General features: G+C 40.4%; 1 protein-coding gene across 8 annotated transcripts in view; it reads left to right on the top strand.

The window, feature by feature from the left end:
- SIPA1L1 (signal induced proliferation associated 1 like 1) overlaps positions 1-20,696 on the top strand; it is a 255,828-nt gene that overhangs the window by 194,494 nt on the left and 40,638 nt on the right. For 7 of the 8 annotated variants that reach the window (XM_066608379.1, XM_066608380.1, XM_066608381.1 and 4 more), the window contains 5 exons: positions 2,483-2,640; positions 8,021-8,597; positions 8,990-9,264; positions 12,016-12,294; positions 12,674-12,826. In XM_066608379.1, coding sequence (XP_066464476.1) covers positions 2,483-2,640; positions 8,021-8,597; positions 8,990-9,264; positions 12,016-12,294; positions 12,674-12,826 — 1,442 coding nt within the window. The remainder of the gene's footprint in view (positions 1-2,482; positions 2,641-8,020; positions 8,598-8,989; positions 9,265-12,015; positions 12,295-12,673; positions 12,827-20,696) is intronic. The other variant, XM_066608385.1, reaches the window with a different exon arrangement.

Raw genomic sequence — 20,696 nt, 5'->3', positions numbered from 1 at the left:
TGTGAGAGGAGCCTCAGCCTTGAGCAGTGGATGCCCTAGTAATTCCGTCAAACGAATTCCAGTTCCTGTACATCTTACCACCGTTATCTCTCATATCTTGACCTTTCAAGAAGGTCAAGATGGGGAGGGCCTGCCAGTGATGCATCAACACTACGTAGCCCCTCCATCTTCAAGAAGATCTAATTTTACAGGAACCCCTCTTCCACTTGAGTTCACTTTTCTTTTATTGACGTGGTTTAAAGTCCTAAGAGTCTGTGGTTTTGACAAGCCTGTCATTCAAACTATATGATGAAGGCCAGGAAAGTCTTCTCTTATTGAGTTTATCATCATGTCTGGAAGACGTTCTTCCCCCTGCTTCATCCTATGCGTTTTCCATTATCTCGCCTTCTGTCTTTCTTACAAGAAGGCTTGGACATGGGACTGAGCCTTAGCTCCCTGAAGGTCAGGTATCGGCATTGTCCATTCGTTTGTGACATCTTCTGGCCTCGAGGTCAGCCGTCTGCACCTTTCTACAAGTAGTCACTCACACCACTCCTCAGGACCTTAGTTTGGTACTGGACGTGCTGCAGGTTCACCCTTTCGAGCCGTTGCACAACATCCCAGCTCGTCTTTTGTCCTGTAAAGTAGCCTTCTTTAGTAGCTTACTCATGGTCCTAGTCTGTGTTCCCTCAAGAAACGAGACAAGAAAGACTTTTTACAAAAAGTACAAAAATCTGATCTTTCAAGGGTTGAATTCCACAACATGAATGAAATTGTTGCGGATTTGGAATCCGCACTTTTTTTCAAAAATACTATGCTTCCGTTGTGGCAATTTTCCACACCATCTGAAGATTTTTGAAATCCCCCTCCACACGGTTTGTACTGTTAATGCGGTGGAATTTCAGCAGCGGTTCCACCAGCAGAAATCCTGCAGCATTTCTGGCCCATGTGGAGGCGGCCTTATAGTTCATTCTTGGATTTGTTAATTTTTTTCTTTAATTATTTCTCCTAAATCCTGCATATTTTAGGATCTGTACACATCTGCGTTGTCTCCTGTGTCGAATCAATTGCACGACCATCACTAGCAGCGCCTGCCGAACCACATTTACTTTATAATTATGTTCGCCTAGTTCCACCAAGGCATCTGTATGGTTTTGATGGAAAAATACCGCCGTATATATTATGTCTTTTGAGTTAATTAAACAAACAAAAAAAAAGTGGTTCTCCTCAGCAGGGGGTTTGGGACCCCGCCAATCCTCTTCACTATCTATATAGGTACGGATGAGCTGCTTTGCCTGGTGTTGCAGCTTGACCATGCGATGCAAGAAGCCGCAGTACAACACATGCCAATTGCCTGTGTAACAATAAAGAGAGATGCGACTCTCACATACCTAATAGGCCAATAATGTTTGTCATGGAGTGCCTCTACTAAAGTATTATACAGGATATACATTTTTTTTCCCCCTGCAAACTGCATCTCCTAATCTTTAAGTAATTGCGCCGCTACTTAAAAATGAAGAGCGCGTTCAACTCGGTGCAGTAAAAGCTGTTGATTGTATGCATGATACTGCTATTTCTCATTTCCAATACCGAACATCCTAATAGGGAAGAGACAATAAAGTAATGCTATATTATAGGTAATTATGCAGATCCTACAGCAGTTAAAACCGTCAGCCCCATAGAGAAATAATTACAAGTGCGCTACAGTAAGTGGTTGGCAGCGCGCGTTGCCATAGGAACGGAAGTCTGGATCCCTGCTGGTTGCTTTATGTTCACAAATAGAATCTACTGCTGGTGGAGGAGGATGAGGGGGGTCGTTCCGTGTTAAATTGGAAATGCATTATTCATTTAATATAACATGTTTTCAGAGGTTATGTTGATGGACAAGCAGTGTTGTACCTCCAGGCATCAGAAAGGTCAGGGGCCGCCGTCTCGGAAGATCCTTTCTTACCATCTGGGTTCAGGTCCATTGTTTTTGTGCCTGGTGTGCAAATAAACAGCTCACAAGGCTAAATTACACTTTTTTTTTGTTTCTCCCTCCTTCTTTTTAATTAAATTACAAGAATAGAAGGTCGTTGCTGTTTTATGTTTGCAATGTGTTCTGCGATGCTTTGTATGTACTTGCCAAGTTCTGGCCATGATCATACAAAGAAGGTGACAGTATTATATGGTATATGATTAATGGGTTTCCATAAAAAGCAAGTGTACATTGCGTCTGTCTTTAGAATGTTCCACACCCGAATAGGCAGCACTTACGTGTTGGTTTTTTTTTTTTTTATGTTGGGTTGAAAATATGACACTACACCTCTATGGGGTTCACTTAATTATGAATAAGAGCCAATTTATGCAGCGTGTGAATAATCATGCACATCAATCAGGATGCAAAATCCCTTTACATCTGTCGCGATCTCAAACAATATGCATCTATTTTTCAGCAACGCTTTAGCGCACAATCTACCACGTTCTTTTAAATGTGTAAAGCTGTGATTTTCTTTAATTGCAGCTGCTGAGGAAGCGGCACATCGGAAACGATATTGTGACAATAGTGTTCCAGGAGCCGGGAGCCCAGCCGTTCAGTCCCAAGAATATCCGCTCTCATTTTCAGCATGTCTTCGTGGTCGTAAGGGCGCACAATCCTTGCACGGACTCTGTCTGTTACAGGTATGATTGCCCTCTGCATGGGCATGTTAGTGAGGGGCATCACGGCCTGTTCCTATCAGAGGGTACAGTTGTTTAACCATTTGCTGCCTTGAGAAACAGATGTGGAATCTGTAGGCGGTGACTGATTTTCAACTAGAAATGGGTAGTCTATACTTTTTATATATATATATATATATATATATATATATATATATATATATATATATATATTGCTCTGTATGACACTTATATTTCACACATTGCACAATGGCCTTTTTACATTTTGGGATATATAGATGTCTTTATGTTATGTGCAAAATATTAGTTTCATATTTTTATTTTATTTTTAACTTTTACAACACCAATACATTTATATAAGGTTAAAGTTGGATTGTGTTGCTTGTAAATACAGAGTTGCAACATAAATCCATCTTGTGATGTTTGCCGGATTGCAAAAAAATATTTAAAATGTAATCGTTGAGATTTATTATTGTGCATAGGCATGTGATATATAGACCTATTTAATTTATCCCACTAATCATGTTAAGGCCTATTTTGGGGCGGGGGGGTGGGGGTGGGGGTGGGGGTTGAGCTCCACATACATTATCTCAGCTGTGTGTATTTTAGTATATTTTAAGCATAATTTCAGAACCCAATAATTTGTTAAAGGGAACCTGTCACTTGGTTCATGCTACCCGAACCACGAACAGTGTGAAAACAGGACAGATATGCCAATTGTCTGTGGTGGTCTCAAATGCTGAGCTTTTTCAGAAAAAAAACCCCACAAGTTGGGCTCAGAATGTATCTCCAAGTCAGAGTGGACCCCACCAACCTCTCCCCGCCAGCACCATGTTGACTGACAGCTCTCTATACACAAGCGGGGAGAGCGCCATCAGGCAATATGATGCAGGTGGGGAGAGGCCATTGCAGCCCACCTCTTTGGATGAGAGCTGTTTCGAATCACAGTTAAGTGTGTTTTTATTCTGAAGTGCTGCAGCTTTTCAGAATAAGCCATACACATGTTCAATGGACATACCTGTTGTGGAATGCACCCCTGGTTCGCATAGTAGGAACAGGTTCTTTTTTTGAAGGTTTTGTCTGCAAAACTTTCTTTCTGTCAGAAAAATCTGATTAATAATGCAGGTTGACCTTGAGATTGGCAAAGTTTGACTACTACAAAGTCCACTGTTGTTGTCCGATCTAATCCAGCTTCGAGTCAAACTGCTAGGTCATTTCTGACTATTTTTGTGCCCGGAATTATTTTCCTAGTAACCACAGTGTTTTGTTAGGAGGTACTTCCCTAGTGAGCAGTCTGCCCTCAACTTTTTAGTCTCCAGCTTAAAGGGACTATATCTCCTATATTTTTTTTAACCAATTAAACCCAGATGGAGCCATCTTCCTTTTGTCATCTGTTTTTATCTTTGAATTGTAGATTTTTTTTTTATTTATTCGTTTATTTAGTCTTTTCTGTGCATGACTTTGGGATTCTACCTGAGTAGTTAACCCCTTAGTGACGGCCCCATAGTATTTTTACCTCCTGCCGTTTCAGGACGTGTATGGAGCACTATCTCCCTCCATACAGTGCGAGTGTCAGCTGTTTATCACAGCTGACACCCGAGGGCAATAGCCGCAATCTAAAAGGCCCCAGGGCTGCCTTGGGAGACTGCCTATCAAGCCATCCCCATGCGGTGGCTTGATTGACTGCCTGTCAGAATGCAGTATGATGTAATGCTATGGCATTATATCATACTGCAGGAACGATCAAAGCATTGCTGGTTGTGGTCCTCTAGGAGGACTAAAAGTGTAAAAATAAGTACAAAAATGTTTAACTAATTATTTAAAAAAAAGTAATAAAAGTTAAAAAAAAACACCTTATTTTTTTATTGCCATATTTGCAATAAAAAAATCAAAATAATAAACCAAAAATACGTGTTTGGTATCGCTGCATCCATAAAAGTCCGATCTATCAAAGTAATGTATTATTTACCCCGCACGATGAACGTGGTCCGAAAAAAAAAAAGGCCAAAATGCACTTTTTTGGTCACCTTCTCTCCGAGTAAAACTGCAATAAAAAGCGATCAAAAAGTCAATTCTAAGGATACCAACTGAAACGACAGTACGTACCGCACCAAGTGGAATCTCACGTAACTATGTCGACAGGAAAATAAAGTTATTGTGCGCAGAAAATGGATACAGAAAATAATTTAACAAAATTAATTATCTTAAAAAAAAAAATATATACCAGTAGTACAGCAAAAAAAAAAAAACTATACAAGTTTGGTATCGTAGTAATCGTACTGACCCATAGAATAAAGTTATCGGGTCATTTTTGTTGCAGTTTGTGCGCCGTAGAAACAGGACGCACCGAAAGATGGCGGAATGTTGTGTTTTTTCCATTTCTCTTAGAATTTTTTAACGTTTTTGCAGTATATGGTACAATAAATAGTACCATTGAAAGATACAACTAGTTCCGCATATAGCGATGTCGATGGATAAATAAAGGAGCTACGATTTTTTTAAAAGGGAGGAGGAAAAAACGAAATGGGGGGAAAAAAGCAAAAAAGCTCCGTCACTAAGGCGTTAAGGGGGTTATACCAAATTTGCTAGTTATTCCCTATCCATCGGATAGGAGATAATTTGCTGATCAGTGGGGGTCTCATTGCTAAAACCTTCGCCTGTCTCAAGAATGGGGGTCTCATATCCCCTGTCGTCTTCACTGCTAGGTTACCACACCCCCTGCAGCGAGGAGGAGACTTAATGGAGCGCTGATCGTGCAAGAGCACTATCGCTCTTTTCACTGTCAGTAGGACTGCCGAAATACCAGAGCAGCATCCACTTTTATTTCCATCAGCTTCAATGAATGTAGCCCTGACCGCATATGCTCGGCCAGCGCTACATTCACAGTGACGTCGCTGCAAGTTCTGAAGCGACTGCTGCACTGACAGAGCGAGACACGGGGGTCCTGTTTTTGAGATTGTTGGGAGTCTTGAACAGGAAGACACCCAACGCTCAGTAAGTCATCCACTATCTTGTAGATACAGGATAAGTTGCAATTTTGGTACAACCCCTTAAACAGCATTTAGAGATGTGGTTTACAGCAGCCTCATGGGTCTTATACACATGGTGGACAGGAGGGAGCCAACTGACTTCTATTGAAGAGTGTTGTGGGCATGCTCTGTGACCTGTGCAGAGGTCATTGTAGGGAGGGGAATGTAGATGAGCTGCCTCAATCCCCTATTTCGAATCATGGATTATAGGTTATTTATATATAGGGATTACCTTTCATTGTAAACCTGGCTGTGGTGGTGTTGACTGCTGGAAAGTTTTCTCTACAGAACAGGAAGTGTCGGCCTATTGCTAGGCTTGGTGATCAGTGTAAAAACTGCAGGATTTTTGAGGGTTTTTTTTTTCTTTAGTACTTTTTTTTATATATAGATGCCGACATTAAAAAAAAATATTTGACACATAATTTGATTTTATACATACACTACCGTTCAAAAGTTTGGGGTCACATTAAAATGTCCTTATTTTTGAAGGAAAAGCACTGTACTTTTCAATGAAGATAACTTTAAACTAGTCCTAACTTTAAACAAATGCACTCTATACATTTGCTAATGTGGTAAATGACTATTCTAGCTGCAAATGTCTGTTTTTTTGTGCAATATCTACAAAGGTGTATAGAGGCCCATTTCCAGCAACTATCACTCCAGTGTTCTAATGGTACAATGTGTTTGCTCATTGGCTCAGAAGGCTAATTGATGATTAGAAAACCCTTGTGCAATCATGTTCACACATCTGAAAACAGTCTAGCTCGTTACAGAAGCTACAAAACTGACCTTCCTGTGAGCAGATTGAGTTTCTGGAGCATCACATTTGTGGGGTCAATTAAACGCTCAAAATGGCCAGAAAAAGAGAACTTTCATCTGAAACTCGACAGTCTATTCTTGTTCTCAGAAATGAAGGCTATTCCATGCGATAAATTGCTAAGAAATTGAAGATTTCCTACAACGGTGTGTACTACTCCCTTCAGAGGACAGCACAAACAGGCTCTAACCAGAGTAGAAAAAGAAGTGGGAGGCTGCGTTGCACAACTAAGCAAGAAGATAAGCACATTACAGTCTCTAGCTTGAGAAACAGACGCCTCACAGGTACCCAACTGGCATCTTCATTAAATAGTACCCGCAAAACACCAGTGTCAACATCTACAGTGAAGAGGCGGCTGCGGGATTTTGGGCTTCAGGGCAGAGTGGCAAAGAAAAAGCCATATCTGAGACTGGCCAATAAAAGAAAAAGATTAAGATGGGCAAAAGAACACAGACATTGGACAGAGGAAGACTGGAAAAAAGTGTTGTGGACGGATGAATCCAAGTTTGAGGTGTTTGGATCACAAAGAAGAACGTTTGTGAGACGCAGAACAAATGAAAAGATGCTGGAAGAATGCCTGACGCCATCTGTTAAGCATGGTGGAGGTAATGTGATGGTCTGGGGTTGCTTTGGTGCTGGTAAGGTGGGAGATTTGTACAGGGTAAAAGGGATTCTGAATAAGGAAGGCTATCACTCCATTTTGCAACGCCATGCCATACCCAGTGGACAGCGCTTGATTGGAACCAATTTCATCCTACAACAGGACAATGACCCTAAACACACCTCCAAATTGTGCAAGAACTATTTACAGCAGAAGCAGGCAGCTGGTATTCTATCGGTAATGGAGTGGCCAGCGCAGTCACCAGATCTGAACCCCATTGAGCTGTTGTGGGAGCAGCTTGACCGTATGGTACGCCAGAAGTGCCCATCCAACCAATCCAACTTGTGGGAGATGCTTCTAGAAGCGTGGGGTGCAATTTCTCAAGCTTACCTCAACAAATTAACAGCTAGAATGTCAAAGGTGTGCAATGCTGTAATTGCTGCAAAAGGAGGATTCTTTGACGAAAGCAAAGTTTGATGTAAAAACAATGTTATTTCAAATACAAATCATTATTTCTAACCTTGTCAATGTCTTGACTCTATTTTCTATTCATTTCACAACGCATGGTGGTGAATAAGTGTGACTTTTCATGGAAAACACAAAATTGTTTGGGTGACCCCAAACTTTTGAACGGTAGTGTAGGTCATTACTCACTCCCTTTAAGACAGAATTGCTCTTATACTGATGGCAGAGAAATGATAAGCCCTTGATGAAATTCTTGTCCATGTGTCCTATTAGACCATATGGATGTCTTTTGACAGTAGCCTTTGACTTGTCTTGCACATGACCAGTGTTCTAGCTTTGTCTTCGATTTTACTAACGGGGCCACATTTTTCCATGATGGTCTGTAAGTCGTCATAATCAACTTTTGTGAAATTGTAACTGTGTTTGCAACTTTTAATAGGGTTTTATAGTATGCATTTTTCTATATTGCAGTGTTGCAGTTACACGATCAAGGGATGTTCCTGCTTTTGGCCCGCCAATCCCAAAAAGTTTCACCTTCCCCAAATCTACAGTGTTCAGGGACTTCCTCTTAGCCAAAGTTATTAATGCAGAGAATGCTGCTCACAAGTCTGAGAAGTTTCGAGCTATGGCTACTAGAACCCACCAAGAGTACCTGAAAGACCTAGCTGAGAAAAATGTCACCAACACCTCCATTGATTCGTCTGGAAAGTTTCCATTCATCTCACTAGCTTCCAAGAAGAAAGAAAAGGCAAAACCATATTCATGGGCTGAGCTGTACAGCATAGGAGCAATCGTCTGGAGTGTCCAAGTTGAAGACTTCAGCAATGCTTTGGAGATTGAATGTCTCCTATGCATCTCCAACGAAATACTAGCTCTGCTTGACCAGGAAACAAAAAATGTGATATTTAACTGCTCAAGTCGAGACATTATAGGATGGACATCTAACAACGCAGCTGTTAAAATTTTCTACGAGCGAGGAGAATGTGTGTTTATCAGAAGCTACAGCAACAATTCTGATGAGATCAAGGAAATTGTCAAGAGACTGGAAGTAAGATCCTAAGTCCATAAAATATTGCTGAAGTCAGATGTGTCTTAATGTCAGATAATAATATGAAGACGCCATTAGCAGTAACTGACCGATGTTCTTGACGCGCCAGAGATTTAGAGCTAGTCATTACATAAAGTACTGTTAATAGAGATGCTTTATAGGGTGTTATGACATGTACTCTGGTTCATGTTCGTTGAGTAGATATGTGAATTAGTCCTAGTACAAATTCTTATGATAAGGTCATTCTCTTACACATCGTTCCTTTTGTCTTCATTTATGTGGTTTGACTTTTAGTGTCTCTATAATTGCTATATCTTCATGTTTAAAAATTGATTTTTTTTTCTCATTTCTAGCTTTTTTTTTTCTTTAAACCTTTCACACTTGAATTTCAGATTGTCACAAAAGGATGTGAATCAGTGGAAATGACATTGAGAAGAAATGGTTTGGGGCAACTTGGCTTCCATGTCAATTATGAAGGAATAGTTGCTGAAGTAGAGCCTTATGGCTATGCTTGGCAGGCTGGCTTAAGACAAGGAAGCCGTTTGGTTGAAATCTGTAAAGTCGCGGTTGCCACATTAAGCCATGAGCAGATGATTGACCTTCTGAGAACATCCGTAACAGTTAAAGTGGTCATCATCCCTCCACACGATGATGGCATTCCTCGCAGGTATTATATGTGACTGATCAATTTTCTTTTCGCCCCATAGTGCAACCTAGTTATCATTCATGTACCATGTGAAATCAGTAGCACAAGGGATAGAATATGATCACAAGCTGTGGAACAGTAACATAATTATGACATTTCTTGTAGTTACTCTAGAATTGTGAACTCAATTTAATTTTTTTTTTAATTGCATAATTTTCAGATTTGATGAGGTAATTGGTTAATTAACTTTTACTTATTACATGCTCTGTCAACAATCTAAATGCCTTTAGACTCATGCAATGCCAATCACACAATGTTTCTTAGTAGGCAAAGTTGCAGAAGATCATGGGTAGCATTAGGTTGAACACATTTTTGTAATGTTTTGGAGATTCAAAAACATTATCCCTGACCTGATAATGCTCCTTTGCATTTGTTTAATTAGGTACTGTGCATGGCTTTAAGATGGGGAGAAAATATTTAAAGTGTCAATGAGCCTTTTTTTTTTAAAATAAACTCGAAAAAAGTGGAGTTGTTCCCTCTAGCAATCAAATTGCAGTAGAAAGATGAAAGTTGGAGCTAAAATATGGTTGGTTGCTATGGGCAAAATCTCCAATTTTCATCTGTGCTTGTTAGCATAAATCAAGCCCATTATGTGTTAGTGGCATGTGTAGATTATTCTTTGCAGGTTCACACTTATTTTTTAACTAATAGTGTTAAGCAGTCGGACCCTGTATTTTCAGGGAGACCTTTGGATTTTTATTTAGTATATTACGTCTCTGGTACAGAACTTGATATCACTTTTCTGTAAATTTGTAGCAGTTGCTTAGTATTTAACATGTTACTTAGTTTGTGGGCTTTTCTAGTGGGCTGGGTGTGGGAATAATCTTATTTATGTTGGTTATTGTACAACCACTGAGAATATAGTATCTGAGTGGCAGAATTCTGCAATGCTTCTCTGAGGTGGCGTTTGTGCCGAAGAATACACCAGCTCAGTGGTTTAATGCAGGGGTCCCCAACTCCAGTCCTCAGGGACCACCAACAGATCATGTTTTCAGGATATCCTATGGTAAGAACATCTGTGGCAATGTTTGAGGCACCGACAATAATTACATCACCTGTGCAACACTTAGGAAATCCTGAAAACATGAACAGTTGGTGGTCCCTGAGGACTTTGGGGAACACTGGTTTAATGGAAGGAGTAATATTTCTTGTGTAGAATTAAGATTTAAGAATTTTGGTGAAGTGGGGCAGTTCTACAATATCAGGGTTGCTTGGGATACATGTACAGGGTTAGCTAAATTGAACCTCCCCCTCGTGGTTCTGTGAATGGAGAGTATTTTTGAAAACCAAGGTGGACTTATTGAACATTTTGTAGTGTGATTTGTATAGTTACAGTGCCACCTATTGGCAACTTTTTTACAATTTTTTTTTTATTTTTATATAAATAAATGGTGAGCACAGTGTCTAAAGTAGCCATTGTCTGACTTTCGTCTCATTTGGAGCAGCAGAACACCAAGTTTAGTTTCACTAACCCTGTGTGTATGTTTGTGTGGAGAGAGAGATATAGAGATGGATATTAGCAAGGCTGTAAAATATGAACTGATATGTAATTAGTGTTCAGTGTCTTTAGGGCTTTCTGCAGTAAGTCGAGGTAAACCTGAGGGGTGTTAATTATTAAGCTTTTCCATCTCTTAATTTAACGAATAAACCCTAGAACTGTTTAAGTATGGGCCTTTTCATCTACTTATTGCAGTTTTATGTGAATTTGTTGACACCTTGCCAGCAGATGAAATTATGTTAGCTAGCACATTTAATTTCACATTATCAACAGAGGATGAGGTGTTGGGACCGTGCCCAAATGGGATATGTTGCAGCAACCCCACAAAATATGTTACGAACTGATAATAATTTTAAAGAAGATATCTAATAAATAACTAGGTTTTTTGGGTGGGCAAGGGGACCAATACCAAAAATATCAAACAAACCATGGATAAGTGGGTCCCAGGAGGTTATAACAAAGTGGAGGAGACTTAAAAAATCCAGTTTATTTGGAAAGCTAGCTTAATTGCAATAGAATAAATTATGGGGATCATTAACATGTTATTTTTCGAGCCCCCTGCTGCTATTGTGATATATTCCACAATTGGCATGTGTCATACTGGAAGTACAATGCCCCGTACTCTACAATTACACACTGGTGGTATAAACCAAGTGTTAGTAGTAATGTAGGCTGAGCCTACTGGCCTGTAGTGCAGCGAAGGGACTGGTATCGCCGTGACACAGCTCTACTGTTTGGGCAAAGTTGAGTAGAAACTCCTCCATCAAACTTGAAGAGCTTGTTAGTTGCTTTGAGCCCTATAAAGTAATATGCTCATCTGTGAAGGGGAGCGGAGTTCGAAGATGTAATTTTTATATTTACCTTCAAAAGGTAAGTATAAAAATTACATCATCTGACTGTGCACCCCTTTTTCTATTAGCCAATTATTGTAGTTTATGGGGTACATATGAGCTAAGGGCTCCTTAAAGTGGTGGAGAGCACGGGCACTATCATTGTAACATCAGCTTCTCTATTACATATCTGTGTTGTGAGAGCTGACCAAAGTAAAGCCTTCTTTTTGAAGGTCCATGTTGAGCAGTGACCCCCTCCCAACTCCTCTCCGGCTTGTCTTTCAGGTTATTTCGAGTTCTTCAGTAAACTGAATGTATTACATTTTTAATTACCCATAGCGTACTGTCTGTGTCTAACTACTATGAATACTTCTCTTTTTTTAGAGGCTGCTGCGAAACCTACCGCATGCCAACTGTAGAGTATAAAATGACGGAGGGCATCCCGTATGAGTTGAAGTTTCCATTCAGAAACAACAACAAGTGGCAAAGAAACGCCGCCAAAGGAGAGGCTGCACAACTGAGACAAATCCCTTCTCAGCTTCAGAGTCCAGTCTCGTCAAGAGTATCTTCTGTTAAAGGAGATGGGAAAATGCAGACGCCAGAACGTTCCGCAAACATTCCACGCAGTATTTCCAGTGACGGTCGGCCACTGGAGAGCAAGAGGTAAGCTAGAAATTGCAGGCAATGGCATTAAACCTAATCTTGTAAATGGAGGGTTTATATGTTGGCATGTGAACATTTGCAGGAACCATCTCCACTAAGTAATAGTCGCACAAACATTTTCTTTTTAACTAATGTTCTAAGTGAAATTTTTGCTTTGGAATTTTATATTAATTTATTAACATAGGCAGTAGTTCCAGCACAGGCCTAACCCCACTACCCATAACTTACCAGGCGGTACCATATATGAGGATTGTATTACTTTCATTTTGGATCAACTTCCATTTAACTTCACTAACTTCATGATGCTAACAATTAGTACAAGCAGGGGAGAATTCTCCGACTCTGTCCAATAAATTATATCTTGTCTGGTTTGAATAAGGCTGTCTCCGTCATCAGAGATATATGTCTCTGTTTCATCTGTCGCTATTGGACGATCCCAGCAGTGTCGTAATTCTCCTAGCAATATTTCTACCTCCAGTGATACCGGCTCAAGTGGAGGCTCCAATCACAGGCAGAAATCAATGCCCGAAGGGTATGTCACTCCTTGTTTTCATTGTGAACATCCAGCTCTTTGTCTTTGGATTTTGAGTAAATCATAATATTGGTCTTGGTTCTTGCAGCTTCTGGAAAGCTGCATTCTTCCCATCGCTTTCCCAGAAGTGTGGTTTCATTTACTGCTGGACTTGTTTTTTCTATCCATTCTTAAGTCATTCGTGTGGTGTGACTTAAGAAAGTCTTTCCTTGCATGTTTTTAAAGGGGTTGTCCATTTTTTGTTAGAAGGGTATCCTGAAGATATTCAAACTGCCTGGGAGACTCTGTGATCAGTTATAATCTGTAGAGGAACCTAGCAAGAAATATTCAATGCCAGCGCAGTGAAAATGAACATGGTGTCCGTTGACATCAAAGGGCTTTCTCGCCAAAGCATGGACAGGCTGGGTGCTCCACATCCAAGTGATGCTCTTTACTGCTATGGCTAATTGATGGAGGTCCTGAATCAGCAATGCTGTTCAATATGCCCTAGTAAAACATTTGAAAATAGGGTTTTTAAAGAAGACCTTCTCTTTTATAAGGGTTTTTCCCTAGGCCAAAGGTTGTTCTGTCCCAGTGTATATGGAAGTTTTGTAGTTAAAGGGGTTTTCAGAGTTGCTTTTTTTTCCCTGCAAAATCCTATTTCCCATGTAGTAACATAACTAACCGGCATATACTCACCTCTGCTGGCTCCCCGCACCATTGCTCCAGTTCTCCCTCGTGATATCATGTTTACACGCTGCCCCAGCCTGTTTACGGGTAGTCACATATTACTGCAGCCAATGACAGAGTTCAGCACATGATCGCTGAGCTCGGTCATTGGCTGCAGCAGCCTGTGACTTCCCATAAACAGGCTGCATTTAGCCTGTAAACAAACAAGGGAAGTGAAGGACTGGGCATCGCCAGGGAGCCAGAAAGATGCTAGTATATGCCTATTAGTTATGGCATGGGGAACAGTTTTGCAGAAAATTGTGATAAAGGGAACCTGTGACCAGATATGAGCACAATAAACTAATTAATGGTGCTTGTATGGCAGCTTTCCTGAAGTCCGTAGAGGTATTTCTTATACTTACTCTTCTACCTAATCCAGCTCTATCAGCACGGACCGCTGGCTGTACGCTATGCGCGCACTCCCATAACAATCGATAGGAGTACGTGCATGCAGCTAGCGGTCCGCGCAGACTTTCTGGAGTGACAGCGCTGGATCAGGGAGCTGGGTAAGTAGAAGTACCTTCCCGTACGCTAAGGAAACTGCTGTATGAGCACCAAATCTTAGTTTATGGCACACCTTGTAACAGGTTCCCTTTAAGTATTATCCTATGAATTGCCTATGGTAATTTTTATGCAGCTTTACATTGAAAACCTGTGAGTCTTCAGGTAAATTCCACACTTTTATTTCACTATGTTTATCAAATGTAATATTCACAGGCATGCCTGTGCCTAATGTTTGTCCAAAATATGGTCCCATAGGCGTGGCCCATGTTGTTAATGACTTGAACATGTGTTATGCATTTTATGATAAAACCATATCAGTTCTAAGCTATGAAAAATTACAAGTTGATCCAATATGAAAAGACAAATTCTGTAGTAAACAATGACAAGTGTGTCTGACTGAGCTCCTGTAGATCAGCCAGAGGTTGGCTGGGGGCATTACAGCGTGGGGAAAAGTTATAAGAGGATGCAGTGTCCCCTTCATTCTCAAGATCCATGTGGGGACCTTGAGGTTCGACTCCTACTGATCATGAAGTGAGAAAAATCGCATGTGTAAATAGACCCGTTTAAGATCAGGGGTTCTTTTCTCATTTGATACCACTGCATCTGTGCACAGAAATCACATCAGAAAATTGCCATATAAATGTATGCTTGGGGAGAGTGGGGTGGGATAGAACAGAAAATAGAAAACCCATTTTAAACAGATTGTATTGTATTCAAAAGCATGTCTGCTGCCCTCCAAAATCGGCACTCCATCCATGGTACTGCAGCCCTGTCTCGTTCACTTCACTTTGGTTTATTTGATCTGCAGGACCCGTGGACACTGGTGTTTCTGGGAGAAAGCTGTGTGTACATGTATATGTATATATATATTATATGTGTGCGCAGGCAGGCTGGCACATGTGATATTGCAGCTCAGCTGCAGTCACAGACCCCCAGCCCAAAACCACATTCTTCAGATGTCACATCTTCTTATGGATAAGACTGATTTGGCTTATATCCTTGGTCATTGACTTCCAATAGGTGGCACTAGAGAGACAGCTTTCCTTCTTCATGATAGAGAACATATTTGCATACTCTTTTTCCAAGTCCCCTACATCTACTTAGCATTCTCCACAAGGAGAAACCGTACCCCTTCCTGACTTTAATAGGGATGAGACGCAGTACCAGCTTATGGACAGATGAGGCACTGTTTCTAGAAAAATTGCAGACCCTTTTTCTAGTCCTTGATAAGCCCCCTGTAAGTACTGCATATCTCTTATAGCGTCACATTCATTTTGTATTATTATGGGTATGGAAGTAATTATGTAGCTGAGCACTTTCACTTATTTAATATTACTGTAATAAGCGGCATTGCTACAATTACATTCTCCTGACTTGGAGCACGTGCCAGCCTTTGTGTGTGAATTGGAGTGTAAGCTCTGAGGCAGAAACTAAATTGCTGGAGTATATTTTCTGTAGAGCATTGTTACAGTAAATTATAACACTTCTTACTGTATGACTGTTGTTCCTACCCATAAGCTCACAGTTGGCAAGGAGCTCCAAATATCCCTAGTTTACACCACCTAGAAATGCGTGTGGTTTTTAGTGCACACTCTGTGCTGTCTCCAGTCCTTTGTATGCCTGACAAAGGTAGAAATGAGAGAAATTCAGAATGTGGTCTCATTTAATATAATTGAAAACATTATTTTCTGTGGAGTTTGTACTTTTGTTTATATCATTATGTTTAAGGAATAGTTCAGCTTCTCAGGCAGCTGCAAAGCCGAAAACCGCTAGACGGGAAACACTGCTTGAGAAACACGGGGAGTGAGGCACACTGGCTCTATAAGCACAACCGAGAAGGACTCAAAGTGATGAATTAGATGGTCTTAAAGGGAATCTGTTTTATCTGTTTGAGTCACATTTTAATTTGAGCATGCACACAACTCTTTACCATTTGAAGCTAAAGACTATTTGTGCCATTGCACTTTTTAAAAAAATCAATGTGTTTGGAAATGCAGACTTTTTGTAATTGGTCCACACTAGAAGACTGAAATTTTAGCAAATTCTGTTAATCACTGTAAACTGATGTATTGTTTCTGAGCTCCTCCCCATGTCTGCTCCCATGTTGTGAAAATGCATTTACTGCTGTATGACAGTTTCGGGGGATGCTGGAGGAGATTAGGGGGACAGAGAGCAGAGAGAGCTACTACTACAGAGGGCTGCAATTCACTCCAGGTGAACCTTTTGCTCTTATCAGCAGTGAGGAGGAACGAGACCAGCAGGATGATAGCTGTGTGGTATTAAGTGGGCGTGGTTATGCTACACAGCCTCAAGGGAGAGCTGAGCTTGTGCTCCTTCATAAGAAAGACCAGATTAGTGCTGGGAGCGCCCCCAGCCAGAAAGTTGAATGTAGGAGAACTTGTAAACCACGCTTGATACTTTCTAAATGCGCTTGAGGGTAAAAAAATCAAAAACTTATAACTGCATCATTTTTTTTCTGCAGGGACTTGGTAAGATATCTATGGACTGGTTTTTCATACACAAAGTTTTTCATGGCCTTTTAATGAGTCGCTTTTGGTTTTTTTAATATCTATATTTAAAGATCTCACTTATTGTGACCCAGGAGAAGACTGAGCATGCTGAGCTAGTTTGTTGCCTTTTCAGTATTTGCCACTAATTGTTATGAATATTATTAGCCATCTAGTAGGTGGTGATTTCATATCAGCATGTTAAAAGGTCAATGTTGCTCAAACCATTCAATTACTGTACAATGCATAGGGTCACCAAGTACAGCAATTGTTTGGTATGCTGCAAGACAGGCAGCGGATGAAGTGTTTACAAGCTGTGTGTTGTTTTCTTATATCTTAATATAATTCTAACGGCAACGTAAGCAGTGAATAAATGAATTGCATATCGTAAAGCGGTGGTTCTCAACGTGGGCATTTTTACTTCTCATGGGGGTGGTGGAATGTAAAGGGGCGGCATGAGGCGTTAGAATATAAAGGGGGCAGTAGGGGTCATTCTGTGTTTGCTTGGTTGATTTTTTTATTTATTTATTTTTTTCCAGCTAGTAACTACATTTTTTAAAAAAAACTAGTAGTGATACCTCAATTTTCGTCGATAATACATCTGAAAGCAATCGGTGAAATCCAAAACCGAGGCACTTACTTCCATATGAATCACTTACATGGAATGGGAGTTGTGTGCAGCCTGCACGCCTCTGTCAGCTGGAACCGCTTCAAACTTTCACTTGTGTGGGTCTCTGGGAGTTGTAGTCTTGGTGGACGCCAAGTGTCTTTTCAGAACACTGATATAAACTACAAATCCCAGAGGCCCGCACAATTAAAAATTCCAGTCAATCAGCAGCATTATGAAATACAGCGGGTTAGGTTGTTCTTTAGGTTATCCAGTGGGATTGATCTGTAGCGGAGTCATGGAGTTATAAAAGTCATACATCATTATATGATAGAGCGACATAAGCAGTGCATTCTTGGAGCATACTTTATAAAAATGGCTGAGAAGAAGAAATGCCATCAATATTCAAATGAATACTTACAATACAGATTCATCCCTTCTCCTACAAATGGACAGCTTCCCTTATGCCTTGTTTGTGAAAAGGAATTTTTGGATGAAGCTATGAAGCCTTCGAGACTGAGTGATCACCTTGCAAAAATGCATTCAGACAAAGTCGGTAAGCCTATTTCATTTTTCCAAGGTTTAAAGTCAAAGTCAAAGAACCGCAGCACTGTAGGCAAGCTATTTGGAAAATCTGCTCTCAGTGCTGACAAAGGCCTTCTTGCTTCCTATAAATTCTCTTTATTAATAGCGCAATGTGGCAAATCACATACTATTGGGGGAAACACTTGTGTTCTCCACAGTTAGAGATTGTCAGTACTATGCTGAGGCCTGACGCGTGTGCCATGATGAAATCGATTCCTTTGAGTAATGACAGCGTTTCAAGAAGAATTGACGAAATGGCTGTTGATGTGGAAGAAACCCTTTTGGATGTGTTAAAGAATACAGAATTTGTAATGCAAATTGACGAGTCAACGGTTAGAGACAATGAAGCATTGCTGCTAGCTTATGGTTCGTTTCATTAATCGGAATGAAGAGGTTGTGGGGGAACTGTTGTTTACCAGAAATTTAACCACCGACACGAAAAGTTCCTTTAAATACAAAAGAGTGGAAGAAAAAAAGCATCCCTTTAACAAATGTACTTGCGTGTATAACCGACGGAGCTGCATCCATGATTAGTCGATATCGCTTTTATAGCCTATTTAAAATCTGCTATACCTGGCATAATGGCAGTCCACTGTGTGCTCCATCGGCAGCACCTTGTTGCTAAACATTTGTGTGAGAGATTGCATGGTTTTCTGTGTTATGTAATTAATGCTGTTAACAAGATAAAAGTGCATTCTTTGAACGAACGTCTTCTCCGCAAGCTCTGTCAAGACCATTACGAAGAATTTGAACGTCGTCTCCTGCACACCGAAGTGAGGTGGCTGTCAAGAGGAAAGTTCTTCTGACGCTTCTACGAACTTTTTCATACAGTAGTCGAGTTTTTTTCAGGCGATTGACCCAAGCCTTTGTGATGAAATTGAACTAGGACAACTAGACGTTGCCTATCTCGCAGACATATTTGACAAACTCAACTAGATCAACACAAAGCTACAAGGAGACAAAATGAATTTAATTAAGGCTAAAGGTATAATCTCTTCTTTCATTGCCAAACTGGACCTTCTTACCAATAACGTGAGTCGGCGCCAGCTCTGTCAGTTTCTGAGTCTTCAAGAAGTTGCACGTGAAGACTGAGACAAACTTCAAGATTCAGACCTTAAACAAGCCAAAGAAGACATGCAAACTAGGTTTCATGATCTATGTACCCTTGAAATACCAACATGGGTACTCAATCCATTTTCAGCAGACGCAGGAGAATTTCATCCCAGATTACAAGAGCAGTTGATCGACTTGAAACACGATAGTGAAGCCCAAGCACTTTTCCAACAATGTGGCTATCCTGTGGCAGGAAGTTAAGTTGCTTGTGTTAGCTTTTCCAGCTACGTACTTAGTGGAGAGGGGCTTTCAGCAACCCCTGACAAAACCAAGAGACAAACTTCAGATATGTGTAAGGGGTGACTTGAGACTGCGATTGACGAAGATAGAACTAACTATCGCGAAATTAGCGTCCGCTCATCAGGCCCAAGGCAGCCATTAATGACACAGATTGAGTCTGGCAAACATTATTATTAGTCAAATTTCATTGTTCTTGGATTTTAAAAAGTCTTTTGACCATTAAGGATTAAGGTGTATCTTGCATTTTCTTTATGCGTTGTATGTTTCTATCGAATGATAAGATGGTATTATTGCTTGCTTCCCAAAAAAAGTTATCTTCAGCAATAAAACCTATTTATTATTGTATCCACAATTAACCTGTTTTTAAATCGTTATCAACTACTTTTTAGCAACAAAAATTAAGCTGACTAAAAACCTTCTTTAGCATTAATTGTGAAAACATGTCTCTAAAAATTACCAATCTGTTAAACACCAAACTTTCCAAAAAAGTATTCCGTCATTTAATTTGTACTTTAACTTTGTAAACCAGGTAAACTTTTACTAGGCTTAAACTAATAAGGCTTGGGGGGCGCTGGTCACCATCCCAATACCTAAAGGGGGCGCTGGGATGAAAAAGGTTAAAGAGCCACTGTCCTAAAGCACAGAGCCTCATAGAGCATTATACTGCTCCAAAGACTGCATACAAACTAACTATACTTACAGGGGCTGAAAATCCATTGTGTGTTTCCCATTATGCTAGAAAATTGGAGTAAGGTCTATGCCCACTGCCACATCAATGTATTTGCTATGTAACAAAATCATCTAATAGTAATAGTACAGATTTGTGTTATCATATTGTTTATATTCCTATAGGCTAGTGGCTTAAAGAGACTGTCATCCTTTTGTAGTCTTCACTTAAGGTAGTGCCTGTCACGCTAATTGCAGAGATATGTCTGTTGTATCTGTGCAGTAGTTGTGGAGAAGCTTACATTTTATTAGTAGCAGCCAGACACCGAACTAGTCCTGCATGAGTTTCAGGTTAGCCACACCCACCCCCACCCTTCAGCCAATGATTGGCAGCTCTCAGTATGCCCAGCAATAGGCAGACAGCTGTCAATCACTGGCTGGAAGGCAGTGGGTGTAGCTAGCCTGCAACTCATGAATATCCAGGACTACTTTTAAAGAATTCACAGATTGAGGACAGTGCCTTGATATAGAGTGGTGATATAGAAAGCAGTCCAAATAAAAAAGAGAGGTGGACTTACCTTGTGCTATGGAGGGGCTCTAGAAAGAAAACATCCCACTAGCACTTCAAGTCCCGGCCTGCTCTGTTAGTGCAGTCTTTCAATCCTGAAGACGATCCATCGATCTGAAGAGCAACAAATAGTTGTACGACAAGTTATTAACTAAAATGGGGGTAAAAATCAAAGTAGATTCGGATAAAAAGCGCATAAGGATTTTTTATCCAAAGCTACTTTCAGGACTACTTTCAAGTAGTCCTCTATGCATATGCTACTACTGATGAAATGTAATTTTCTCCAAAACTACTGCACAGATACCGCCACTACCCAATGCTGCCCTCACATAGGGGTGTAAAAAGATGCTGACAGTCTCTTTAAATGCAGCT

This window comes from Eleutherodactylus coqui, chromosome 6 (assembly GCF_035609145.1).
Source record: "Eleutherodactylus coqui strain aEleCoq1 chromosome 6, aEleCoq1.hap1, whole genome shotgun sequence".
NCBI classification, from domain to species: Eukaryota; Metazoa; Chordata; class Amphibia; order Anura; family Eleutherodactylidae; genus Eleutherodactylus; species Eleutherodactylus coqui.
The sequence above is the reverse complement of the archived record's forward strand: the minus strand, read 5'-3'. Positions and strand labels throughout refer to the sequence as shown.